This window comes from Strigops habroptila, chromosome 2, assembly GCF_004027225.2.
Source record: "Strigops habroptila isolate Jane chromosome 2, bStrHab1.2.pri, whole genome shotgun sequence".
NCBI lineage: Eukaryota > Metazoa > Chordata > Aves > Psittaciformes > Psittacidae > Strigops > Strigops habroptila.
The window spans coordinates 56,957,214-56,979,427 of record NC_044278.2 but is presented as its reverse complement, the minus strand read 5'-3'; the positions used below and the strand labels follow the sequence as shown (position 1 = coordinate 56,979,427).

At 41.7% G+C, this 22,214-nt stretch overlaps 1 protein-coding gene and 1 long non-coding RNA gene across 2 annotated transcripts in view; one reads left to right on the top strand and one right to left on the bottom strand.

Moving 5' to 3' along the window:
- Window positions 1-14,600, bottom strand: part of TMEM131 (transmembrane protein 131) — a 101,209-nt gene extending 86,609 nt beyond the window's left edge. The window contains exon 1 of the mRNA XM_030472331.1: window positions 14,271-14,600. Within this exon, the coding sequence (XP_030328191.1) occupies window positions 14,271-14,427 (157 nt within the window). The 5' untranslated portion in view covers window positions 14,428-14,600. The remainder of the gene's footprint in view (window positions 1-14,270) is intronic.
- A 359-nt stretch (window positions 14,601-14,959) lies between these two features.
- On the top strand, window positions 14,960-16,947 carry LOC115603894. Its single transcript, XR_003990022.1, has 2 exons — window positions 14,960-15,225; window positions 15,910-16,947. It is a non-coding gene; the product is annotated as an uncharacterized LOC115603894 (long non-coding RNA).
- The last annotated feature ends 5,267 nt before the right edge of the window (window positions 16,948-22,214 follow it).

Below are 22,214 nucleotides of genomic sequence, written 5' to 3'. Positions count from 1 at the left end.
ATCGATAATTTTTCCAACAGACCACAGGAAAAGCCATCACAGCCAAGGCAGTAAGTACACACCAAGTAGTAAATATCACATGCAAAAATAACTCACTTTGAAGTCTTTTTACATAGAAACATATTCATTCTTTTTCTTTATAAAAACCCCTAATTACCATTCCTTAAACAGCCAGCTTGGCATTTTTTATTTTCTGTTTAGTATTAGAGAGATGAAATAGAAACATTCCTAGACACACTTTAATCATCACATGAAGCAAAAAAACAATACATTAAATAACAAAAGACAGACTTCTTATTAAAAATCTCATTTAGTACTACTGATGGTGAAAAAAATATTTTTACGACTTTGCACAACACATACTCAAGTAAGTTCATATGCTCCAACCTGTGGCCAAGATAATACAAGCTAACCAGAGACAGCACATCACTTGCACTGCAATACCTGAGCACACAACTCACTATCCCATAGCAGTGGTGAGGGAAAGGTCAAATAATTTGTATTTTACTGCACACAACAGCACAAATTTGAGTGTATACACTGTTACCCAACTAAGTCGCATACAATCTTTTGCTAACTTACTCATGTGTCATTTCTGACTTTACATACAAGACAAGCTTCTTTAGACAGCAAGGCCCTTTCTTAGCAAGGAGAGCTGTCACACTGTGTTCATCCACTCATCTCTCTTCCTCTTAGTTAAGTCTAATGCAGATTTTTAGGAATTCAGTGATCAATTCAGTCTTTAAAGGCAGCTGCAAAACAGAACGTGACAACTCGATTCTGATTCAGAATACAGGCCCCAGACAGACAAGGAAGCTACCACTTAGTCTGAGAAAGGAAAAAAGTGGGTCTCTGTCCTGAAGACACAGTTCACATATCTGGCTCATAACATTTGTTTCACGCTTCAGAAGACGATGGTGCAGCTGCTTGAAGGTTTCATTTATGGGGTTTACACCGATTGTATGTGTTGTGTAATAGATACATCCCTGCAACAGAATTATAGAAACACACCTAGAAACAAAAAACACCTCACTGAAAGTAACACATACTATACCTAGCAGCCTGCTTTTGTTTATTTTTCTCAGAAAATTACTTTTGATGATTTTAGATGGGCAGATAACAGAATCATACATTATTCAAATACCTTCATTCTCAGATGCTCATTCTGTACTTGGCCTGTATTTCTACCTTACAGATATTTGAATTTTCATCCACTTCAGCTAGAGCAATTTTTATTCTTCTCTTTTTTGTAATAAGAGTTTTAAAGGTTATCTGCCATTGACCTAAATGGTCTATTTCAGATGGTAGCAATAATATCATAAAACAACTTAAAAAAAAAAAAATACAATAAAATAAAACACTACTTTAAAAGCTGTTAGACGCTTTAAAATACCTATTAAAAGTATTTGCTTTAAAGTTGGTGCTTTAAAACATTTTAATAACTTCATTTGTTCCTCCAAAGACATTTAATTGCTGGCTCCAAAATGCTTCTCGGGAAATAATACCCAATCCTAGTTTTTCACAAAGATTTCATAAGGGGTATGAATAAGAACACTTATTTTTAAATAAATTAAAAATAAAAATAGAAAATTAAAAAAAAAAGCAAGGAGAAATAATTCTGTCATCTGGAGAACTTGGCCAAAGAGGACAATATTTCTGACACTCATGGAAACTTCCCATAAATCATTTAAAGAGAGGGAAAAACGTAAAAGGAAGTTAAAGAGAAACCCAACATCTGCAAATAGCATCCTTCTTTCTGGCTTTGGGCCACACAACGCATGGCTTTTTATTCTTTCTCATGATGGCAATTTTAAATATTTCAAATTTTCAATATGCTAAGTTACGTTATACTCCTAAGTTTGTTGTTACTGAGCTTGTACAGACATAAAATTAATCGGAACTAGCCTTAAACAAGACAACCTGTCCTGCAGCGAGAGAGGGACAAAGCAGCAGCCCCTCCAAACTATTCTTAAATCTTCATCACACTTCAGTTCTCAAATTTTAGATCAGCAATTCTAATTGTGGCAGTAAGTTTTACTGCTTATGTAGCACTGCAAATTGATGTGCACACATATAACATGGTCTTACTGGAATTCTAACCTTTTCCGTATACAGAAACATTTAATATGTAGTTTACAGGAAATTACAGTCAGTTCATAGATTCTGGAGCCTCAGGAGAACAACACGTTAGCTGACAATAATTGTAATAATTATTATTAACGTCAGTCTTCTAAACTTGCACTCTTCTTAAATTAGCCATTGAGCAGACCCGCGAAACCCACTTACTCAAAAAAACGGATTGTGCCAACACAGTGCAAAGACCTACTTAAAACGTAGGTCCAGGCTGATTAATGAGCTTCATAAACCTACACAGAGAGCAAGAATTGTTCTCTACACTAAGAGGAAGGAGGATGGGATTTCAGAGCTTCCAAAAAAACCCATAGAATGGGAAGACAACAGCACCAGACAGATTACCTCCCAATACCTAAATGTCTTGCTGACAACATGAATACAACCAAGTAAGAACTACAGCTTATGCTTTGTGGACACTGGTCAGTTTTCAATCCTTTCTCCTACCTTGCTACAGGGGATTCTCTGTATCACTCATCTTCACCAATGTTATGTACGACGCAGAAACAGTGGCCTACTGAGTGCCAGAGTTCTGCTCTCCTCCCTGGCCTGAACATCCCTTTCCCCCATTCACCCTTTTTCTGGTCACTTATCAGGGTGGAACTGCATGAACTTATAGAACAACAAGGAAACTTGGACAACACATTAATTTAGATTTTGCTGCATAACACTTGCAGCTTAGTTAAGACTAAATTACAACTGCAGAGAAGAATCATTTGGGGGGGGGAGCACAGTTTCTCCACCGTCTCTATGCTCATGTAGCAACTGTTACTCAAGTGCCCATTGGAAACAGCTATTAAGCCTGTAGGACAAGCAAAAGAGCAGCAAGATAATGCTTCACCAGCTACTATAGAAGTCTATAAATACAACAACTGAAGGTCAACAAAAGGTAGAATAACCTAATGATCAAGCCCTAATGTTAATGATGTAGCAGTAATGCTACTTACTGATTGTTTAGCAAAGCAGTCTGTTGATTTGCCATGTGGGAACACAGACCAGGAGGAAAAAACTAGCTGTGATGTCTGATAAAGCCAGAAAACAAATGGGTGGAACAAAGACTCCAGGAAGTTTTGAAAGAAGATGAAATATAGGGCAAGAAGAATGAAACAAAACAGGGAATTCCAGTTTTGGGGGGAAAATCTGAAAACATTAATAATAAATTAAAGGTGCTAGTAGGCTATGGAAATGAAATCCTTCAGTATGTTTAACTGCAGAAATTAAATTCAGCTACCCAAAATACTTTGGATGCAGTTACCCCTCACAAGTAAATAAACAACCTCTCCTGCTCAGACTTTCAAAGGCTACTATGATGACCTAGGTTGGAACCCTGCACAACGCAGATCCCAATTTCACTCAGTAATTCCAAGCCCGTAGGCTTATTTACAGGGTATGTTTTCGAGAGACATCTAATTGTACTTCAAAGATTGCAACTCCACTAAGTTGCCCCTTAACTAAGGTAATAGTCAATATCTTCACTCAAAAACACCTCTCATTTCTACTTTGACATAACTAACACCAAGTCTCAACCTAAATATGCACACCTTTGCTAGATTAAATGGCCCTTCAGCATTAGAATGCTTTTTCCCCCCCCAACATAGGTAATTTTAAAGCACAATTAAATAATGGTAAATAAATAATTTTTTAAAAAAATTGATTTCTGAGTTCCTTACTCTAATGTCTTTTTCCCTAGAGAAATTCAATTTAATCAAAACAAGAATTCATGGGATCCATCAAGTACTGGAACTCTGATGAAATTTTCCCTAATGAAATGGAAGTTTGTTTCAGTCTTCTCTCCATCAGATAATGACATTCAGTAGTACTAATAGACACAGTGACTTCAACTGTGAAGAGTCCACCTCTGACAATGACAACCATATCTCCTTCAGCATCAGATATAATCACGTTTCCCTCCAAACAAGGCATTTATTCATCTTTTAATTATTTTGGAAGATACAGTTTAGCCAAAGCTATTTGGGCAGATCATGACCTAGTTAAGCTACATGAAAGGCAACTGATGAAGTATGTAATAATATAAAAGCAGATATATCATAATACAAAAGTTCCCCATGCACACTTTCCTTTTTACATTTAGGATCAACAACTTAAGGGGCAAGAGGAGTCTCATTGCTACCACTGAATTAGGTAGCAGGATGGCTAGGGGCAAAGGTCTCACTAGATAATGGCAATTTCTGGTACCTCAAGACTGCCCATTGCTGCCTTCACAGGCTGGAGTTACACACAGGTTCAGAACACCAAAGCATACATACAAGAAGGAAACAGTTTCCAGTAAGGACCAAGTACTCCATGCTCCCCTGCTGCAAGAAAGGAACAGCCAAACTTGGCACCATTCAATATCCAGATCTCTCAATATTTCCTCAGCTATACCAGTTGCACAGATTGTTTAGTATTACTTTAATACATCTTGTATATTAACATGTCAACCACAATCCAATTTATTGTCATATTACCAGCAGCAAGCAAAGTTGGAAACTAATGGCTAAATTATGCTTTGTGTGAAAAATGCGATACAAATATTTCTGTTTAAACAAATTTTTCAAGAGAAAGAATGAAAGCTAGGGGACAAATAAAGCCTATGTGATGCATGACTATAGAAACAAAGAATGGCTGACAGGGTCTTTTTATTATTCTACAATCATATTTCTTTAGTGATGCAGCAACACGTTAAACTTCCTGGATCCAATTTCAACTCCACTTCTATCTAAATTATATCTGTATTACTACTACCACAGCACTAATTTCACCATGGAGTTATGTGCAAACCCAGAATTCTCCTGCCTTATGGATATTCCCATCAGTTGCAATGAAGTTACCACAACTTCCAACCAAGTTTTTAAGATCACAAAAGAGACCCAAAACAGAGAGATGGAGTAATTCAGGGTGGAATGGACCTTAAGATGTCATCTAGCTCAACATTCTTCTGAAGCACAGTGAATGCTGAATTTGGACGATGTTGCTTAGGCTTTTGTTTAGCTGGGTCTTGAAAACCTCCAAGGTCAGAGATTCCACAATGTCTCCAGGGAATCAGTTTCAATGCCTGACTGTCCTCATGGTGAAATACAGTCTCTCTACATCAAGCCAGAACATTGTAGAGATCCTGACTGGAAGACCATAATACACCAAGGAGTCAGTGATCCACTCAAGAACAAACCTGAGTAGGCCTATGCCTGTGCTGCATGTATGGGCTGGCTTTCAGGCCCGTGCTGTGCTGCCACATATCCCTTGGCTGCAGGATGAGCTCAGCCAGCTCACTGTAACAGAGGAGCCCGCAGGCAGCTCCCACTTGGTACTGGCAATTATGCCACCTGGGTGGCCTTGCCTTTATCTAGAAGTGCAGCTAGAAGTTCTCATGTGAGCATACTTTCTGCCTGACAGTAGAAATTATTAATAGAGTTGTTTTCTTGTAAGGAAATCCAACAATAGCTCAAAGGACCAACATGGGGTAACCCTTTCCATGGACAGGGTCTGCACATGTTGCATAGGACTGGAGGCCTGTTTGATGCTGCACAGCTCTGGATTCCCAGCATCAAAACAGATGCAAGATTAACTATACTATTCTCTCTTTACAGTGTTAGCTCTAATAAACTGCATTTTTAATGGTATTTTAGGGTGTCTGAGTGCCATTCTTACTCAGATCATCACAGACCAGCATCTCCCCGGTACAAAACAAACTTTCCCTGTTTCATTTTATGACCACTGTCTCTCAGGCTCCTACCATGCATCTGTGAGGAGTCCCTTTTCTTCCTAATGTCTACTGCAATACTGGCAAGCTGCCACAAGGTACCTTCAAAGGTGCATCTCCATGCAGCTGTGGGTCCCTTGTCCTCTCTTCACAGGTCATGTGCCCACAGACCATCTTTGCAGCCTTCCAGTGGGATGGTGGAGAGCAAAACTGGATGCAGTGGTTTACGTGTGGTCTATTAAGTGCCAAGTAAACAGGAATAATCACTTTGTTCTGTTTAGTGGCTACACTCCTGTACACAGCACGGGTACATTGCTGACTCAGATACAGCATTTCCAGCTCGTATCCCCCACAAGCGGTTATTCTGTCCCACATGAAGTACTTTCCATTTATCCTTTTTGGATTTCATGAACGTCCTGCCGGGTCATTCCTCTGTCCTGCTTAGATCTCTCTGAAATGCAGCCCTGCCCTTGAGCATACTGACTGCTCTCCAGATTTGGTATACTCCAACTCCAGATCAGTGACAAAGATATTAAGCAGGACAGGTCCCAGAATAGAGCCAGGAGGAACTCCTTGTAACCAGCCTCCAAGGTAGAGCACAAACCACTGCTGGGAATAAGCCAAACCCAAACATGCTGCAGTTTATCTAGTTGCCTCAATAGCTTCTATCATCACCTATAAATTACACTGGCAAATATTTGCACAGCATTTTGGTGTAAATCACTGATATATTGAGACTTTTTCTGTATTGCTAGATTACTTCAGATTTATTTACAAGCTTCAGATAACCAGTTTTTAAATTCACTATATATACTATATCAACATCTCAAATGGGGGACCCAAAAATCCCCTAGTGGAAGCAGATGTCATGAAAAATAGCTGATTTTTTTATCTCCACATCAGTATCTTCCATCATCTTCAATCTGAGACAGACATTTTAGGTCTGCAGCTTATCCACTACAAGAATAAATTTCATAAGCTAGTCACATCAAACTGAAGCCACCCAATTTCACACTGAGGAAACCACCTTGAGATGTTTCCAACAAAGTATGCCTGTAAGGAAACAAAGTTTTCCATTCTCAAAAGCTAAAATTCCCTCTTTAAAAACCTTCTCTTCGAGACCTTTTCTCAGTCATTTTTTTTCTTCACTACTATCCTCCTCTACAAGAACCCCATTCTATTTCAGATCTATGGATCTAAAAAGTCAAATTGATAAATAGTGGGTACATAAGAGGTTTAGTGGAAACAAGAGTTTATTTAAATCAGTACCATGCTTGTCTACAACTTTGTCTCCTATTTTATCATCATTCCCTCAAATGGTGATTTAATCTAACACCACTATTAGCTGTACTCCCAACTTAAATAACTTTCAAAAAACCTATAACCAAGGGTTCTTCAGCATTTTTTTAAGTTTAAGTAACTTTTAAAAGTCCGTGTACATTCTATTATACACAATTTGTACAGTCCAACATAGATCAAGATGTTGAACTGAAAAAACCCTCAAATATGCCTTGAAACATCACTGTTAAGATAGATTGCTTTATGAAGAATAGTTAATGGATGTACTGATCAAATAATTTTTAAAGCCTAGGCATGTTGTATTAGTCAGTTAATCAGTTCTACTAAGTTACAGTTTGTAACTTCCTACAGCACATAGACAGAAGGAGCTGTCAGGTACATAGTTTCACTTCCTGTATACCTCCTTCCATCAAATTTTATTCAGATATTCTTAAACACAGCTCAGTAACTACGGTAAAACTCTAGTTGTTCTCAAATGGTTCTCTACTGCTATGCATGCCAGGCAGTAGCAGGAGAGGTATGAAAATCACTCTATGACAGTCTTAGTGAGAAAATAGATCTGGTAAGTGTAGCAGGAAAATCTCTAACTAGGGGTTTTTTTCTCCTTTTCAGACAGTGGAATTACATTGCAATCCTTCAGTTTTTTGCTATTTCCCCATTGCACCCAAGGCTTTTAAAAATAAAGGGTGCACACGAGTGCACAAAATCCTGCTTTAGTCTTTTTTATATTCCAGAGTACCAGATATCCAAGCCTACTTATCAGAAAATTTTTAAAACAGATTCAAAGTGTTCAGTGCAGATGCTGCATCACATCCTTCTTGCTACAGTTGGTAACTCACTAAGCATTCCACATAGACCATTCAGAAAACAGAAATACCCAACATTCCTGCATCACTTGTTAAAATTTTACCAACTGCCTCTAACTAACCCTCATCTGACACAGGATTATTCTTTGCCTGTATTTTTGACTAGAAAGTTAACTTTAACTCTCATGGTCATTAGTTTCTTTGGTTTCCTAAATTAGGCATCTACATATTCAGTTTACAAGCTTTACAAAATGGAAAAAGAGAAGCTGGTGGCAAGAATTACTGCCTCCCTATGTGGACTGTTTGTTAACAATTCCTCCATATAAGAAAGGTGGGTGGTAGTGAGCAAACTAAGTTGAACTATGTTCCTATTTCCAAATTAACAAGCTCCATTACTAATGCCAAACAAGTCAATCACAAGATAAAGACCATTCCGGCAATGCACCAATATACTCCCCATGCAAGAAGAAATTCTGCATCCTCTATCAGGGTATTAATAATTAAAAAACCTGGAATGCTAACACAAACTTTTAGAAAAAAACATAAATGATTTTTTAAGATAACTGTAGTTTAAACTCAAATAATCAGAAATTTGGCGACTACCACAGGTAGTTGCTTCTGTAATAAGCATGCAGCGTGCTCACTTTTTGTAACTACAAGATAACACAGGCTGGAAGTGACCCCAGAGGCCTCCAACCCAGCTGCCTGGTGAGAGTGGGTTCATTTAGAGCAGACTGCTCAAGGAATTACCCAGTCTAGTTCTGAGTATCCCCACTTGTTACCATGAAGAGTGCAGATTTACTTCAAATGCTGTCTTTCAGGGGAAAAAAAAGACACCTTCTCGCAGCTCACATTACACCCTGATAAGTCCATGCTGTAGACTGACAGTCAGAGGCACCACACTGGGCAGAAAAGAGAAAAAGCAGATCTTTATTGACTTTTCTTCTTGCCAAACCCACAAACATATGAACAAACCAATCTGGTTGTAGCCTGCGCTTCAGTCACACAACTTTTACTGCTGAAACACAACATCCACCATTCACTGATGAACTCCCAGGTAATTTACCAAATTTACAGTTTGAAAGATTCTTTATACTTACAAACTTAGTAAATTACACCATGGAATCATAACATGTACGGCTTTAATCAGAGCAAAACGGGGCAGGTTTTGAAATAAAGTGACACACAGCAAATGCCGAAGCTTTACTGCCAACAGCTGAAATTTGAACACGCACAAATGCATCCAAATGACTCAAAGTAACCCATACTGCAATACTGGCAATCAATCACAAAAATCACAACTGAAAGTTTTGAATAGAACAATGCCTATAGACTTCTGAAAACTTTGGAGGAGCTTCATCATGTTAGGGGCTATACAAATACATAGCAAGTTACTTATAGAGTTTACAATCCAAGGCCTCGAATTGCAGTACACTGTCCTTCAACCAAGCTCTACAGGTGAGGGTACCTCAGTCTGCCTGACACATGCAATATAACTGGACACTAGTGAGGCAGAAAGAGATGCAGAGGTGGGAGTAGCAACCATTTCAAGATTACACAGAAGACCACGGAGAACACGGGGTCTCAACTTCCTGTCCACTGCATTACCATTTTTCCTTATATTTAATTTAGCCCAAAGATTCTGCAGACAAGTATGAGACCTTTCAATCCAAGCACATGGTTAGTATTTATCATTCACGACAGCAAAGACATAGTGCAAACCTAATCAGCTCTCCTATACTTCAGTTTCAAAAACACAGTGAGATAGCATGGTCAATTTTTATTCATGCTGTTTTCCTCACACTATTCGTAATTTTGATGTGTTACTTCAGCAGCTAGAGTGTTTCTAGTTCTATTGAGGTCAGTCTTTCTGGATCACACTTTGATTTAAGTCAGGGTGAAAACATTAACATTAAAATAAAGGGTAGCATGCTATTTATTAGTTCTGACAGCAGGATATGACAAACAAGCAGTATATGTGAAGAGACTACTTTACAATATTATTTGAAACATAAGCTTTCTCCCACATCACCTTGCAGCATTAGTCTACATTTGATACTCATATCATAGAATCATAGAATCGTTAGGGTTGGAAAGGACCTTAAGATCATCTAGTTCCAACCCCCCTGCCATGGGCAGGGACACCTCGCACTAAACCATGTCATGAAATATCCTGGATTGCCATTTTAGATACTGGTAAAAAGCCAAAAGGAAAAGCTACTTGTCTGAGATAAGACAGAATGACAAAACTGGAACCAGAACTCCAGCATCCCAGTGCACTGTTCTAATGACACCTCCCTTCAACTCCATGATTATTTTACCTATCATTTACACTAACTATCTTAGTTTCTAGGATGTTAGCAGAGAACATGTCAAGTGTTCGAAAAAAACATTTTGCATTTTCACTGACCTATCCTACATCAGATCTTAGATGTTTAAATAGCACTTTTTCCCAGATCCAGCACTAAGATATTACTTCTAAAGTTATAGTTAGGGATTGAACCTAGACTAAATATCAACTTTGTTCTAATTGCACCAATCTTGTGAGCAGGTGGGTAGGTAAGAGAACTGTCAACATAGTCTCAACAGGCTTCCAGTCAGCTGGCCAAATAAAAAGTGATTTTAAAGAAAAGAAAATTTCTGTTGTATAAAATGAAGACTTTTAAAATACATAATATAAATTAAGGTAAATACAGGAACAAACACAACACATCTCTCAGGTAAAAAACATGCTGATGTTAGACATCTGTCTTCAAAACATTTTACCGACCATGAGGTTTATGGGATTACTACAGCTTCCTTCAACCTGAAACCCAAAAGACTGTTCTGTCCTGACCCTCCCAAAAACTAAAAAATAAAAACAAACCCGCAAAGAAACAAACAAAACCCACAACAAAAACCACACACCCCTAAATATAAACTGAAAGTTGTCCTCAATCCATGCAGCTATATAGAACATGATAATTACGCTAGGAAAGGATGAGCCTACAAAAAGCCTGAAAATCATATGTATTTGCAAAAGAAACTCTTAAATTATTTTTGCCCCTCCTAAATGACAAGAGGCTCTTGGAGACTGAATGCAGATTTTTTTTCCCCTGCCATGTCATTCTTTTGCTACGGGTTCACAGATTTCCTAAGTGAAAAAAACAAACAAAAATTTTACAACCTCCTCAGTCTTACTCATTCCTCAGCAATACATGGGCACTGAGGGCCCAGCTAGACAGGGGGGAAAAAAAAAAAAAAAGAGAGAGAGAGAAAAGTCACAGATCAGTGTTTAGTCTGAAACTGATGGGTTTTGGCTGGTCCACATGCAGTTTTCTCTGCCCTCTTATTTGTTCAGATACCAGATACTTCCCACAAGTTCTATTTCTCTAGTACAGAGAGAGTGTATATCACCGATTTACAGTTTGTCTACACAAAGGATTTCAGTTTTGCTTTTTGCTGTTAGATAAATGGCAAAGCTGTTTATGTTACATTTTCACCCTCAAAGTCTTTAACTCAGACTGGAGACTAGAAGCAATCATGTCAATCTGGAATACTCCAGCATCAATCTTCTTCCTACTCATGACAGCTCCATAAACAACTGCTTGCTGCTCCTTCTCCATAGAAGCATGAAGCCAGCATACTCTTTCGTGCATCAGCTCCATCTCTCCCCAGTGCCTCCTCATGTACATGCCAGGTAAGAGAAAAATAGTGCCCTTCACCTTCATTTTTCACTTTATTTTGCAATATTCTGATATATTCTTCTGTCACTTCTATCACTCCTCTGTAACAACTTGTCTGGAATATATACTACACCATGTCTTACTACAGTCACCTTCCATCCACCAGTGTAGAAATAGGAGCAAGAACACACAACCTCAGTTCCAATTCCTGTCCACAGCTTCCTTCCTGCAGCTGTAGTGAAATATGTATGCCCACATTTGGGAGACATAAAGGATATTCCTAGCTATTTCCTTACTTCCAGCTTTTTCTTTTTAAACTCTGTCTTGTTATGTTTAAATTGACACAACCTGGCAGAACTTAAAGTGCTGAAGGACAGAGCCTGAAACACCCTCCCCTCCTTCATTTTGACCTCCTACCTTGGCCTAAAGGGCCACCGTCCAAGCTGGTCCATCCTTTCCTATGCTCAGTCACTGCCCCTTGCAGACTGGCACTTGGATTGTAGTTGAAGATTTGTAGGAGTGGATCTCACAAGTCACTTTGTCTTGCTTTAAAACTCCACTGTTCTTTTACCCAGGGTATAAACAGGCATTGCACTCAGCAAAAGGAAGGCTCCAAGACAACAGTTTCCAAAGTGTGATCCACAAATGCAGATCACGAAGGAATTCTAAGGAGTTCATAAAAGATGAACACCCCCCCCAAAAAAAAAAAAAAAAAAAATAAAACCCAAAAAAACCACAACTCCACAAGCAAATTATAAAAAATTTAAAAAAAAAATCTAAACCAACAAAACCCCAAACCACCAAACCAAGACTTATTAGTGAGCTTAAATGTATCACTCATAGACTACACTCAAGCAGCAGAAATCCTGGGAAGAAAATGAGTGTCAGAAATCAGAGAAAAAAAAAAAAAAAAAAAATCCATGTTCTGTATGAGAATCAAATGCACTGTTTGAAAATTACACAAGTGTTGCTGGGATAAGTTTTAAGTATCAGACTGTATCAACTGAAGGAAATGGTTATCAGTACAAACAATTCCATTTTCTTGAAGGACTTAATTACATCCATTCAAACTCCGTGAATCTAAACCTGCCTTTATTTACCTAGGAATGCCAAGGAAGCCCATAGAGAAAAACACTACCTCCTTCACAAATTAACAAAGCCAGGCTATGGCCCCAGCTGTCACAACTTTTAGGACATGAATCAATTCCATCATATCGGTATATGACACCACCGATAAAGTTTACAAAGTCATACAAGCTACTACCTGTAAAAAAATGCTACCAAAATCAGAATTCAAAACAGGTATTTCTGAAGCATCTGAACTTCTAGTACCTCAAGACACTACAGACTGAACTGAGAGACTTACAAATTCTCCTCACTCTAAGGATATTGTATTTTCCTCACACTGTTTTCTAAATGTGGAATTTTCTGAAGAAATAATCAAATAAACAAGAGTGGCTGTGATGCAAAATTGATTTTCTTTTCCCCCCATCTTAGTATAGCATCATCATATTTGTAAGAACTAATTACTGGAAAATTACTCAAGTTGAGCCCTTCATTAGAAAATGAAGGGTGTACCTACATTTATCCTTATACATGCACTACTAGGATGCATTTCTTCCCTCAAGTTTGGTCTCCAAACAAAACTATGGGCTCCCCACTAAACTATTATTTCACACCCTTCTTACTCTTTTTTATTCTTATTCTGTTTCATCCTCTCAGACCTCATCTGGCCTGATACACTTCCACCGCCTTCCAGTATACCTTCCTCCAGCGCAGCAACTTGCTCGAAAACTAAACCCTCGTGTCAGTCAAAGTAGATCTGTTTCACCTGCTTCCGCAATACATCACATTTATCTGCTGCTTTTCAAACACTGCCACACAGCCACAGTTTTAAGCAGACCGGGAGCCCGCACCTTGGAAATGCTTTAATGCCGTTCTCAGCAATGCTACAGAATACGCTTAGGTGTTTCGCTCGGGGCTCTTTCTGCCTTGTTAAACCACAATGAAGAGACAACGTGCCAAAATCAAAGACGCTGCAAGTTAAGAAGTCTCCGTCTGACTTTCACTAAAGTTCGCAGAAAACGCCACCGGCCTGGGGAAGGCGTCAGACACCTGTCAGAAGTTCGGGGAGGCGAAGGGGGTCCCGCTGTCACTTCCGAGCCCGCATTTCTGCCCTTTCTCAGCCAGGTCTGCCCGCCTGTTTGCCTTGGCTCGCTCTCCTGCTGGAAGCCTGCCGCAGGGAAACCAGCTCAACGCGAGAAAGCGCTTGCCTTTTTTTCTCTCCCTCCCCTTTCTTTCCCTTCTCTCCTTTTTAAAGGGCAGCTCCAGCTCCATCCCCGTCGCTGTCAGGGAGGAGAAACCCCACCGAGTTCACCCCAGCGTCACCGACTCCCCCCCACCCTTCACCACCACCACACACACACACACAGACCCGCCGGCGCACCCCGGCACCCGCGGCCGGGGACGACGGAGGGACAGGAGGCACGGCCGGCGGCAGCAGAACCCGGCGGCTCCACCGAGAGGGACGGGGCGAAGAGGCCGCTCGTCTCACGGGCCGCCCCCCCACCCAAACATGCGCCCGCGCCCCCCCCTCAGCGCAGCAGCCGCCAACGGCTCCACAACCGCCGCTGGAGGAAGGACATAAAGGAAAAGAAATCTGGGTCTCACCTTCCTTCTCGGCCCGGGCCGTGTGGAGAAGCACCGCCAGGGCCAAGCGCAGCGCCGCGACCCGCCAGGCAGCCGCCCAGCTGCCGGCGCGAGGGAAGGGGGAGCCGGGACAGCCGGGGGAGCCGGGGCCCGCCGCCGCCTCCCGCCGCGCCGTCATCGCGCTGCCGCAGCCGGTGCGGGTCCGCCGTGTCTCCGGCCGGGCAGCGGCGCGCGCGCGGAGGAGCTCGGGGAGGGGCGGGGCCCGGGGCGGGCGGGCAGGCGGGGGGGGGCGGGCACCCGCAGCGCGCTGCGTCTCCTGACGCGTGTGTCACGGGAGGGGGGGGCATTCCACAGGGGTGCGCGCGCGCACACGGAGGCGCGTTCCCCGCTGCCTGAGCGGGGCGGTGCCTCCAGGCGAGGGCGGGCGCAGGCGCCATCTTAAGTACGGGCGAGCCGCCTCTTCCCCCTGCCCGCGGTAGAGAGCTCGGGCAGCAGCTTGTTTGGGTTTTTTATTCGGTTTTGTTTTCCAATGTAACTTTAGGTCTCCTGCGGGTGCTGGCTGTTCGTGGAGGGGTCATCCCGTCTCCTCAGTAATTTCTTCCCCCTGCCTTTCGAAGGGCTGGGGTGTCGCTGTTATTGTCTCCTTACAGAAAGTAGTGGGGCTCCTCCTGCCCACAGCCAAGATGGCGGCGGGAGGGTTGGTGAGGGCAGGGCTATGGCTGGGCGAGGCTGGGTTGGCCCGCTCCGTGTGCGGCCCCCTGCGGTCTCGCTGGAGGACCGGGGGGCAGCGGCCTCTCGTCAGGGACGTTTCTCTCTGGTGTTCGTGTCCTTTCCCGTGCCTTGGCTTCGCAGCCGCGCCTCTGGAGGCCCGCGATGTCGAGGGGCCCGTGTGTCAGTAACCGTCCCAGTGTGGGAATCCGCTGGGCCGGGCCTGTCCGCGCAGCACCTTCACCGACAATAGTCAGAGGACAGCGAGGTATTGCGTGCCTGAGGCGTAGTGTGAGGCCCTCTGCTAGAGCAAGGGTGTGATACCACGCGTCAGCCGCTGTTGAGGAAAGATGTGTACCTGCCACTATGCGTTTCAGCGACACGAGTGGCCAGAGGGCCTTTGTGAAAGGCATGATGTGAATTCGCAATGAGGAGGAAGGCATGTTGTTAAAAGTAGGAGGTTGATGCCTGTCAAGTGGGTGAACTGGCAAATGGCCATGTTTCACCCATGCTGAAAGGAGCTGTGATACCAGGCATGCAGTGTGGCTTTGCTGCCAATAAAGAGATGTGAAGCGCAGCCATAGCTTGGTCTGGGTATCATCTGTCAGATCAGGATTGATACTGCTGAAGTCATCTTGGATAAAGCAGCGGAGACGCCTGTAGTTCGGATAATGGTACTGTTGAACTGGCTTAGCTTCTTAGAGTAAAAAGCTGTTTGCACCCATGCTCTGTTCCTTAATCATTCATTTCCCTACATGATCAACACGTTACATTGGGTTTGAAGTGCTTGAACATGTGGTGGAATTTCAGCTGTCACAACAGTGTAATAGATTGGGATAGTGTAATAGATCCTAAGTCTCTAAGGGACTGACTAATGCACAGCCTAGCTAAAAATAGTAACATTTATTATGGCTCTTACACAGTCATAACATACACTGTTCTTTATTTTCAGAATGCCCTAAGGACACCTTGAAATTCTGGATACTTGTGTTGAACTATGTGGTGTTGAACTATGGTCACAGCATCAACTAGGTTTATTTTCGAGGGAGAAATGGAAAGTGAGAAACATTAGGTTGAAGCCTTCCCCCGCAACAGTGATCATTTCCCGAAGATGTATGAAGAACCAAGTTAAAGGCTTCTGTGTAATTAAAAATCTTTCAAACTTGCATAATCTTTTGACCACTGCATTGAAAAAGGACATATATGAATCAATGACTTAGGCGCATGAGTCTCTTCACAGCTCTCAGAACCACCCAAGCCACAGTAAACACAAAGCCCGATCACTGCTGTGAGCAGAAGCTCACATCTTGACTTCTGTGGGGGATAGGCATGTACATCAAAGAGCACAATCAAATCTAAGAACTCAGAAAGACAAACAGCTGTTAGTGCTGCTTATTTATTATGGTGGAACCCTGTATGGGTTTGATTTTGCCTTCTTCACTAGGCTACTGCTGTACACGCATTATTTTTCTGGAAAAGGAGTCTGATGTTTTCTGTTTCTCGTATTTCAAATCCAGTGTTGCACAACCGAGCAGCCAGACTTTCTTGCTGTAATTCATGCTGTAGAGCATCCTACCCACTAAAATGAATGGGAACTCTAATGAAACTAAGATGTAAGGATGGCAAAATCTGCCTTGGAGTAAAAATGGAAATGCCAACTGTGCTATTAAAAAAAAAAAAAAAGGGCCATGATAAAAATGAGAGAACAACTGTGAGTCCTACCATTATGGGATGTATGAATCTTAAACCTTACAGCATTAAAATATGGGCAGATTTAATTGTTCCATATACAGAATGTCTTTTACAGAAGATATTATTAGATGTGTAGAAAACAAATAGCTCGCGGTATATATTCTCCCTTTCATCTTTGTCCAGAACTCCCACTGTTTTCTGTGCGGGGAAAAACAATACAATATGGTTCAATGTCTGTAAATGATAAAGCAAAAAGCATTCTGTTAATTTATTTCAAACATGTTTGAGGCTATTCAAATGGCTTGGTTTATGCATGCAGTGTGTATAAATATTAACATTCGGATATTGCAGTATTGCTTGAGCCTACTAAGCAGTTTTTAAAAAAACCAATTCCTACACTAAAAAAACCCAAGCTTGTAATAAACTATAGCAAGACGCAGAAATAGTTCTTACGGAAATGTACTTGTGTTGATAAAAAGAAATCACATGAGTACTTACACACTAAAGTTCAACAGCTGTCTCATGGGATGAAGAAATCTCCTGTTCTACTGGAGAGCACATCAGGAAGGCTTTGAAGTGGGAAGCCACACTCTGAATTGTGCAGCAGTTGTCAGCTTTGTTAGCATGACTGCTAAAACAAAGTCAGTTTAACACCAGGAGAGGTATGGTTGGCCTGCCTTTCGTCTTGCCTGCCTTCAGTGGAAAGGTATGTACTTAAAGACTGCAATATTTCCTGAGCTATAGTAGTGTGAAGTATTCCTCCTAAGCATACCCAAGTATCAGCATCCAACTGTAATGTCACAGAAATCATTGATATTTTATACGTCTTTTCTGGGCAGGAACCAGAATGTCTAAAATACAGGTGTGTGCTTTCTGTCCTGCCACCTTTTGCTGTGGAAGCAGAAACTTCTGGGAGGGTGGCAGAACAGTTAATTAGAAGCCGTAACCCCTTAACTGCTGGTACTCATTGGAGGTGATCTGCCTGACAGACTCCAAAAGCAATAATCAAATGTTTGAACCACCTTGTCTGTTCTGCAGGGGCTTACCTTTTCTGTGGGACATGAAACAAATCCAGGTGATGTTGCACTTTAATAAATGAGAAATGTTCACGGGGTCCCTTTCTCAGGTGCAGCTGGGAGGAACTCACAGTGGGAAACTGAGTCTCTTAAACTGGCATTGGCGTGTCTGTCATGAACACGCCTCAGGTTACTTTCTCTTTGCTTTTACCAAATGTTGGACATGGTCAATTGGTGGAAAATAAACCAAGCAAAGAAAGAAATGTGGAGAGAGGAGGCTGTTGGATTAGCCAATCATCTTTCTGGCTAGTACAGACTTCCTCCTGGTGGCTTGTTTATTGGTATTTTTCAAATTCTTTTTTAAATAACTAGAAGAATTCCCAACCACTTCCTCTGAAAAATTTGCACAAGCTCTGCTCTTCACTGCCAACAAGATTTTCTGATATTCGGTCTTTCCCCACCTTCTTTTCATTTACTCCTACTTGTTCCCATATGTATAAGCCCAAGTATTTCTTCCCCATCCTTAAGGTTTGCATTGCTTAAGCATTTGCTGGCTGGAGACATGCCTCTATCTACCTCTGCTTTAACGAAACTAGATGTATTAAACTCTTCTAACCTTTCTCCATAAAACCATTCTTCCAGATAATTCTTGCCGCTGTTCCTTAAATTGCCTCATTTGCCTTGACATTATGATGGATTGCACAGAAACGATGCATGTACCAGCACTGAGTCTGCTGGGGAAAAGTTGTCCTTTCAGAAATGCTTCAATGAGCTGGAGCTGCCAAAATGAGTTTGCATCACTTCAGTTTTTTGCATCACTTGGCTACACTTTTGAGCACCCTAAAACTGGGTTTTCCAGCCTGTGGATCTGTGGTGTGTCGTTTAGTTACCAACACTTTGCAGCTCTGGTACTTGGCTAGGCCCATGTGCTGAAGTGAGGACAAGTGGCTCAGGGCTCCTGCCCTGCTTCAATGTCCATGCCAGCTTCAAGTCATTGGAGGGCTTTGTTTCCAACATTTTATTTGTGGCATTGTGGAACTTATGCAGGAAGAAAACAGTAGATAGGATATATTGGGGTTTTAATATTCAGGATTGTCTACAAGATCTATTTTCAGTGAACCCTCATTACTTTTTACTTGATGGCTTTATTTTCTACATAAACAGTGGTAAATTTTCTTTTTCATCATTTGTTTACTTCTAGTTTCTGTTTGCCTAATCACTCATATGATCATACACCTAAATTAAAGTCCAAGGTATGTCATGCAATTTTTGTTAACCCGTTGAGAAAATAGATCCTTAACTTTAAGACTTTTACATTTGATGAACTAAATGTAATGATCCAGGTGTTACCTTCTCAGAGAAAGGGATGACTTCTGATTAGGCTCATTATTTATGATACACGCTTGCCTAATGAGAGCCTGCTTTCAGCTTTGCCATGACAAAACCCTTGAAATGCTCTGTGATTTTGGTTTACTGGTTTCCACTAATAAAAGAGCTGATGCAGTATTTTTCTGGCAATAGTGCTAGCTGTAGTATCAGTCTTATGAACTATGATGTGAACTGTTGCTGTGGATACATACCTGGAAAGTTGCATGCAGTAAGCCTCATCCGTTTGACCAACCACTTCACATTTCCCCGCTGCTATATCAGTTCATGCAGTCGCAGTATCGTAATCCCTCTCTCCTACTGTGATCCTGGCACCAAACAGATCTTGGCTGGTCTGATCTGGGTTCACCTAATTATCTATGTCTGGCATATAGGTTGGATATATAAAAGGTGAAGGCATGCAGAGGAGGCTGGCTAGGAGCGGGCATTGTGTGGCAGTAGTGTAGTGACAAGAGCTCTGTGTTCTGAGTGACAGACCATTGTTACTTGACCTAATGCATTATTAGTGTCCTTGTGCCTTATCCCATGTGGTGCCATGCATTGGGATATAGTGAACTTGGAGCATATGGAACAAAGAGTTCAATCCTGCAAAAGTCCAACACAGCAGAAGACTTCAACACAAGGTTAGCTCTGTGCATAGGAGTATTGTCAGTGAAGGGAACTGGCTCCTGTTCAAGCATGTGTGTGTTAGATGCCTTGCTCCAGACTTTCCAGATTCATTCCCCAGGGGTGCAGCAATGCAGCCCCCTTTTGCTGCCAGCACAGTAGTGTTGCCTGCTCAGTGTTTTGACAACCTGGCACAATTTCTGGTGTAGTTAATAGGTATTTTGGTGTGACAGCAAGATGTGTGATATTTATTCCCCTCATATTCCACACTGATTCAGCAATGCTGGAACTTCGTAACACAGGACTCCTTTCAATGATAAGTCTGGTAGAAAATCAAGACTGCTGAAATGGTATCATAGTGTCATACCCTCTGAACCATGCTAGATAGCTGCTAATTGTGTTGTAAATTCTGTGTGTTGGTTTTTCTGCTGGAAGAAGAGGCATCTAATGTAAAACCACCCTTGACGGCAAAAGCAATTTGCTGATACATTAGAAAGATAGAGAAAAGAGGAAGAAATAATAGAAAATGAATGAGCCTGAGCAGAGTGCTGACCAACCAAATACCCTGTTCAGCCCAAAGATACACAGATACATTCTTAAGATCCTAAAGCTTTTCTGAGTGTTAAAGCTTCATCATAAATCTGTTCTTCCAGTTAAATGGGATTCTACCAAAATAGTGATATACTCAGCTATGCGTATCTTCTCTGGTGAGCAAATCCAACAACATTGCAATGATGTGCCAGTGCCAAAGGGTATCTGTGCCTGGGTCAAAAGACACTTGTTAATACTCAGACTGGTGAAGTGCGAGTGATGTTTTCATGGCAATTTGAAAACGGTCAGCACGCTTGATCATTTATCCGGTTGTCTCCATGCAGATTCAGAAGCCCAGCCACAGACACCTCCATCTGAAATCGCTGACCAGAGTTAATTCAGCCCTAGATTACCTGCCAATGCCCATTGAACTCAGATATCCCTATGGTATAGCGAGGCATTTTTGTGAGGTGCTGTTGATTTCAGTTCACAAGCTGAACAAAGCAGTAGACGAAGCGTGCAAAGAGGGCATGCATCAGGTGCTCTAGATTCCAGTTGCTGCCTAGGCCCTTGATCTTCAAAGAATGAGACCGAAGTCAGAGACATCTGTGCATGGAGATTAATGTGCAGGATGAGGCGGATTGAAATTCTGATGGTAGAAGTTGATTAAATGCCTTAAAATTTGAAAGCAGCTCCATCTGCTTCTTCCTGCTTTATGTGCTTGTGGTGTGTCTTCTCCGTCTTTTTAAAATCTCTCTTCTGGAGGAACTTGAATAGTTTGATGATTAGCGGCTTCTCTTTGCCCTTCAGACAGCTCTAGATATTTTCTCCATCTGAACTGAGTCATATGTTACATGCTGTGAAAAACGAGTAGGTGGATGTCTGGATTTTCCTGTCCTTTCAGGTAGCCTATGTTATCATTAGTACTGGCATTCTGGGTACAGACTCTGGAGTGTGCACTTCTTTTTTGGTCTTCTGCTGTCTCTTTCATTTCTCTTTCTGGGTTGGATTGTATAAATGATGACTTTTCACTGTTGTCTGACTTCCCCTTTGCTGCTGTGGGTAAGCACCTCTTTCAGTTCTGCATGTTAAAATAGAAACAAATAAATAAATAAAATGATGAGACCAAAAGCTACGATAGACTCTCGTGGTACAGCTCTGTAAGGCTTGGAAAGACCTTTCCTGGTATTTTAATTGCTGTGGACTGATTGACATAACTTTAACATGTCTCCAAGTGCTTATTATCTCATTTCTCACACTGGGAAGTAAAGGCTCCCAAGAAGCAAAACAGAGATATTTACAGATGAAGGTTAGCCCCAAGGTCTATAGACTGTACAAGTGTGATCTTTCATGGCTCTATTCCCTCAGCTTCCATATTTATTTGTGACCTCCCCACCTTCTTTTAAAATGTGCTGTGCTGTCCTTTTTGTGCTATAGGCTCTGGGGCAAGAGTGGGGTCTGCAGAGCTGAGGTATGGAGCACATGAGTGTTGTATCCTCCCTTTCACCCTTCAGAGAAAATACCAGATTTTTCTGTCAGGGCAGAAAAAAAGAGAAGTGGCACCGACTGAGGCGGACAGGAGTAACACAGCTCCTGCAAGAGGCTTCAATAACAGTGTGGGGCTGAGCAGTCCCGCAAATGGGATATAGTTGGTGCTTCAGGATTTGGCTGTAGTCCCCAGTGCTGGCTCATCCTAACTAGGCTAGCCTCTCACTGTCCTGCAAAATTGTGCCTAGTGTCCATCAAATCCCAGTCTGCATAAGGTGAGATATGGCTGAGTGTGAGACATCCCAGTCTTTTGTAATACACCAGAGTACAAAAAGGTGGAAAAGATGAAGTGCTGCCTTGGATGAGGAACTGCAGAAGGTCAGAGGGCCAAGGAAGCCTGAGCTGAGGCTCCTGAAAAAGTAGTGTATTGAAGAAGTTTGTTTCTAAGAAGAACCAGCTGCACTTCTAGGTACTGGTCTCCCATCAGCAGCACAAGACCTGGCAGCCTTGCCTGTCTGAACCGAGGTATAGACATCTG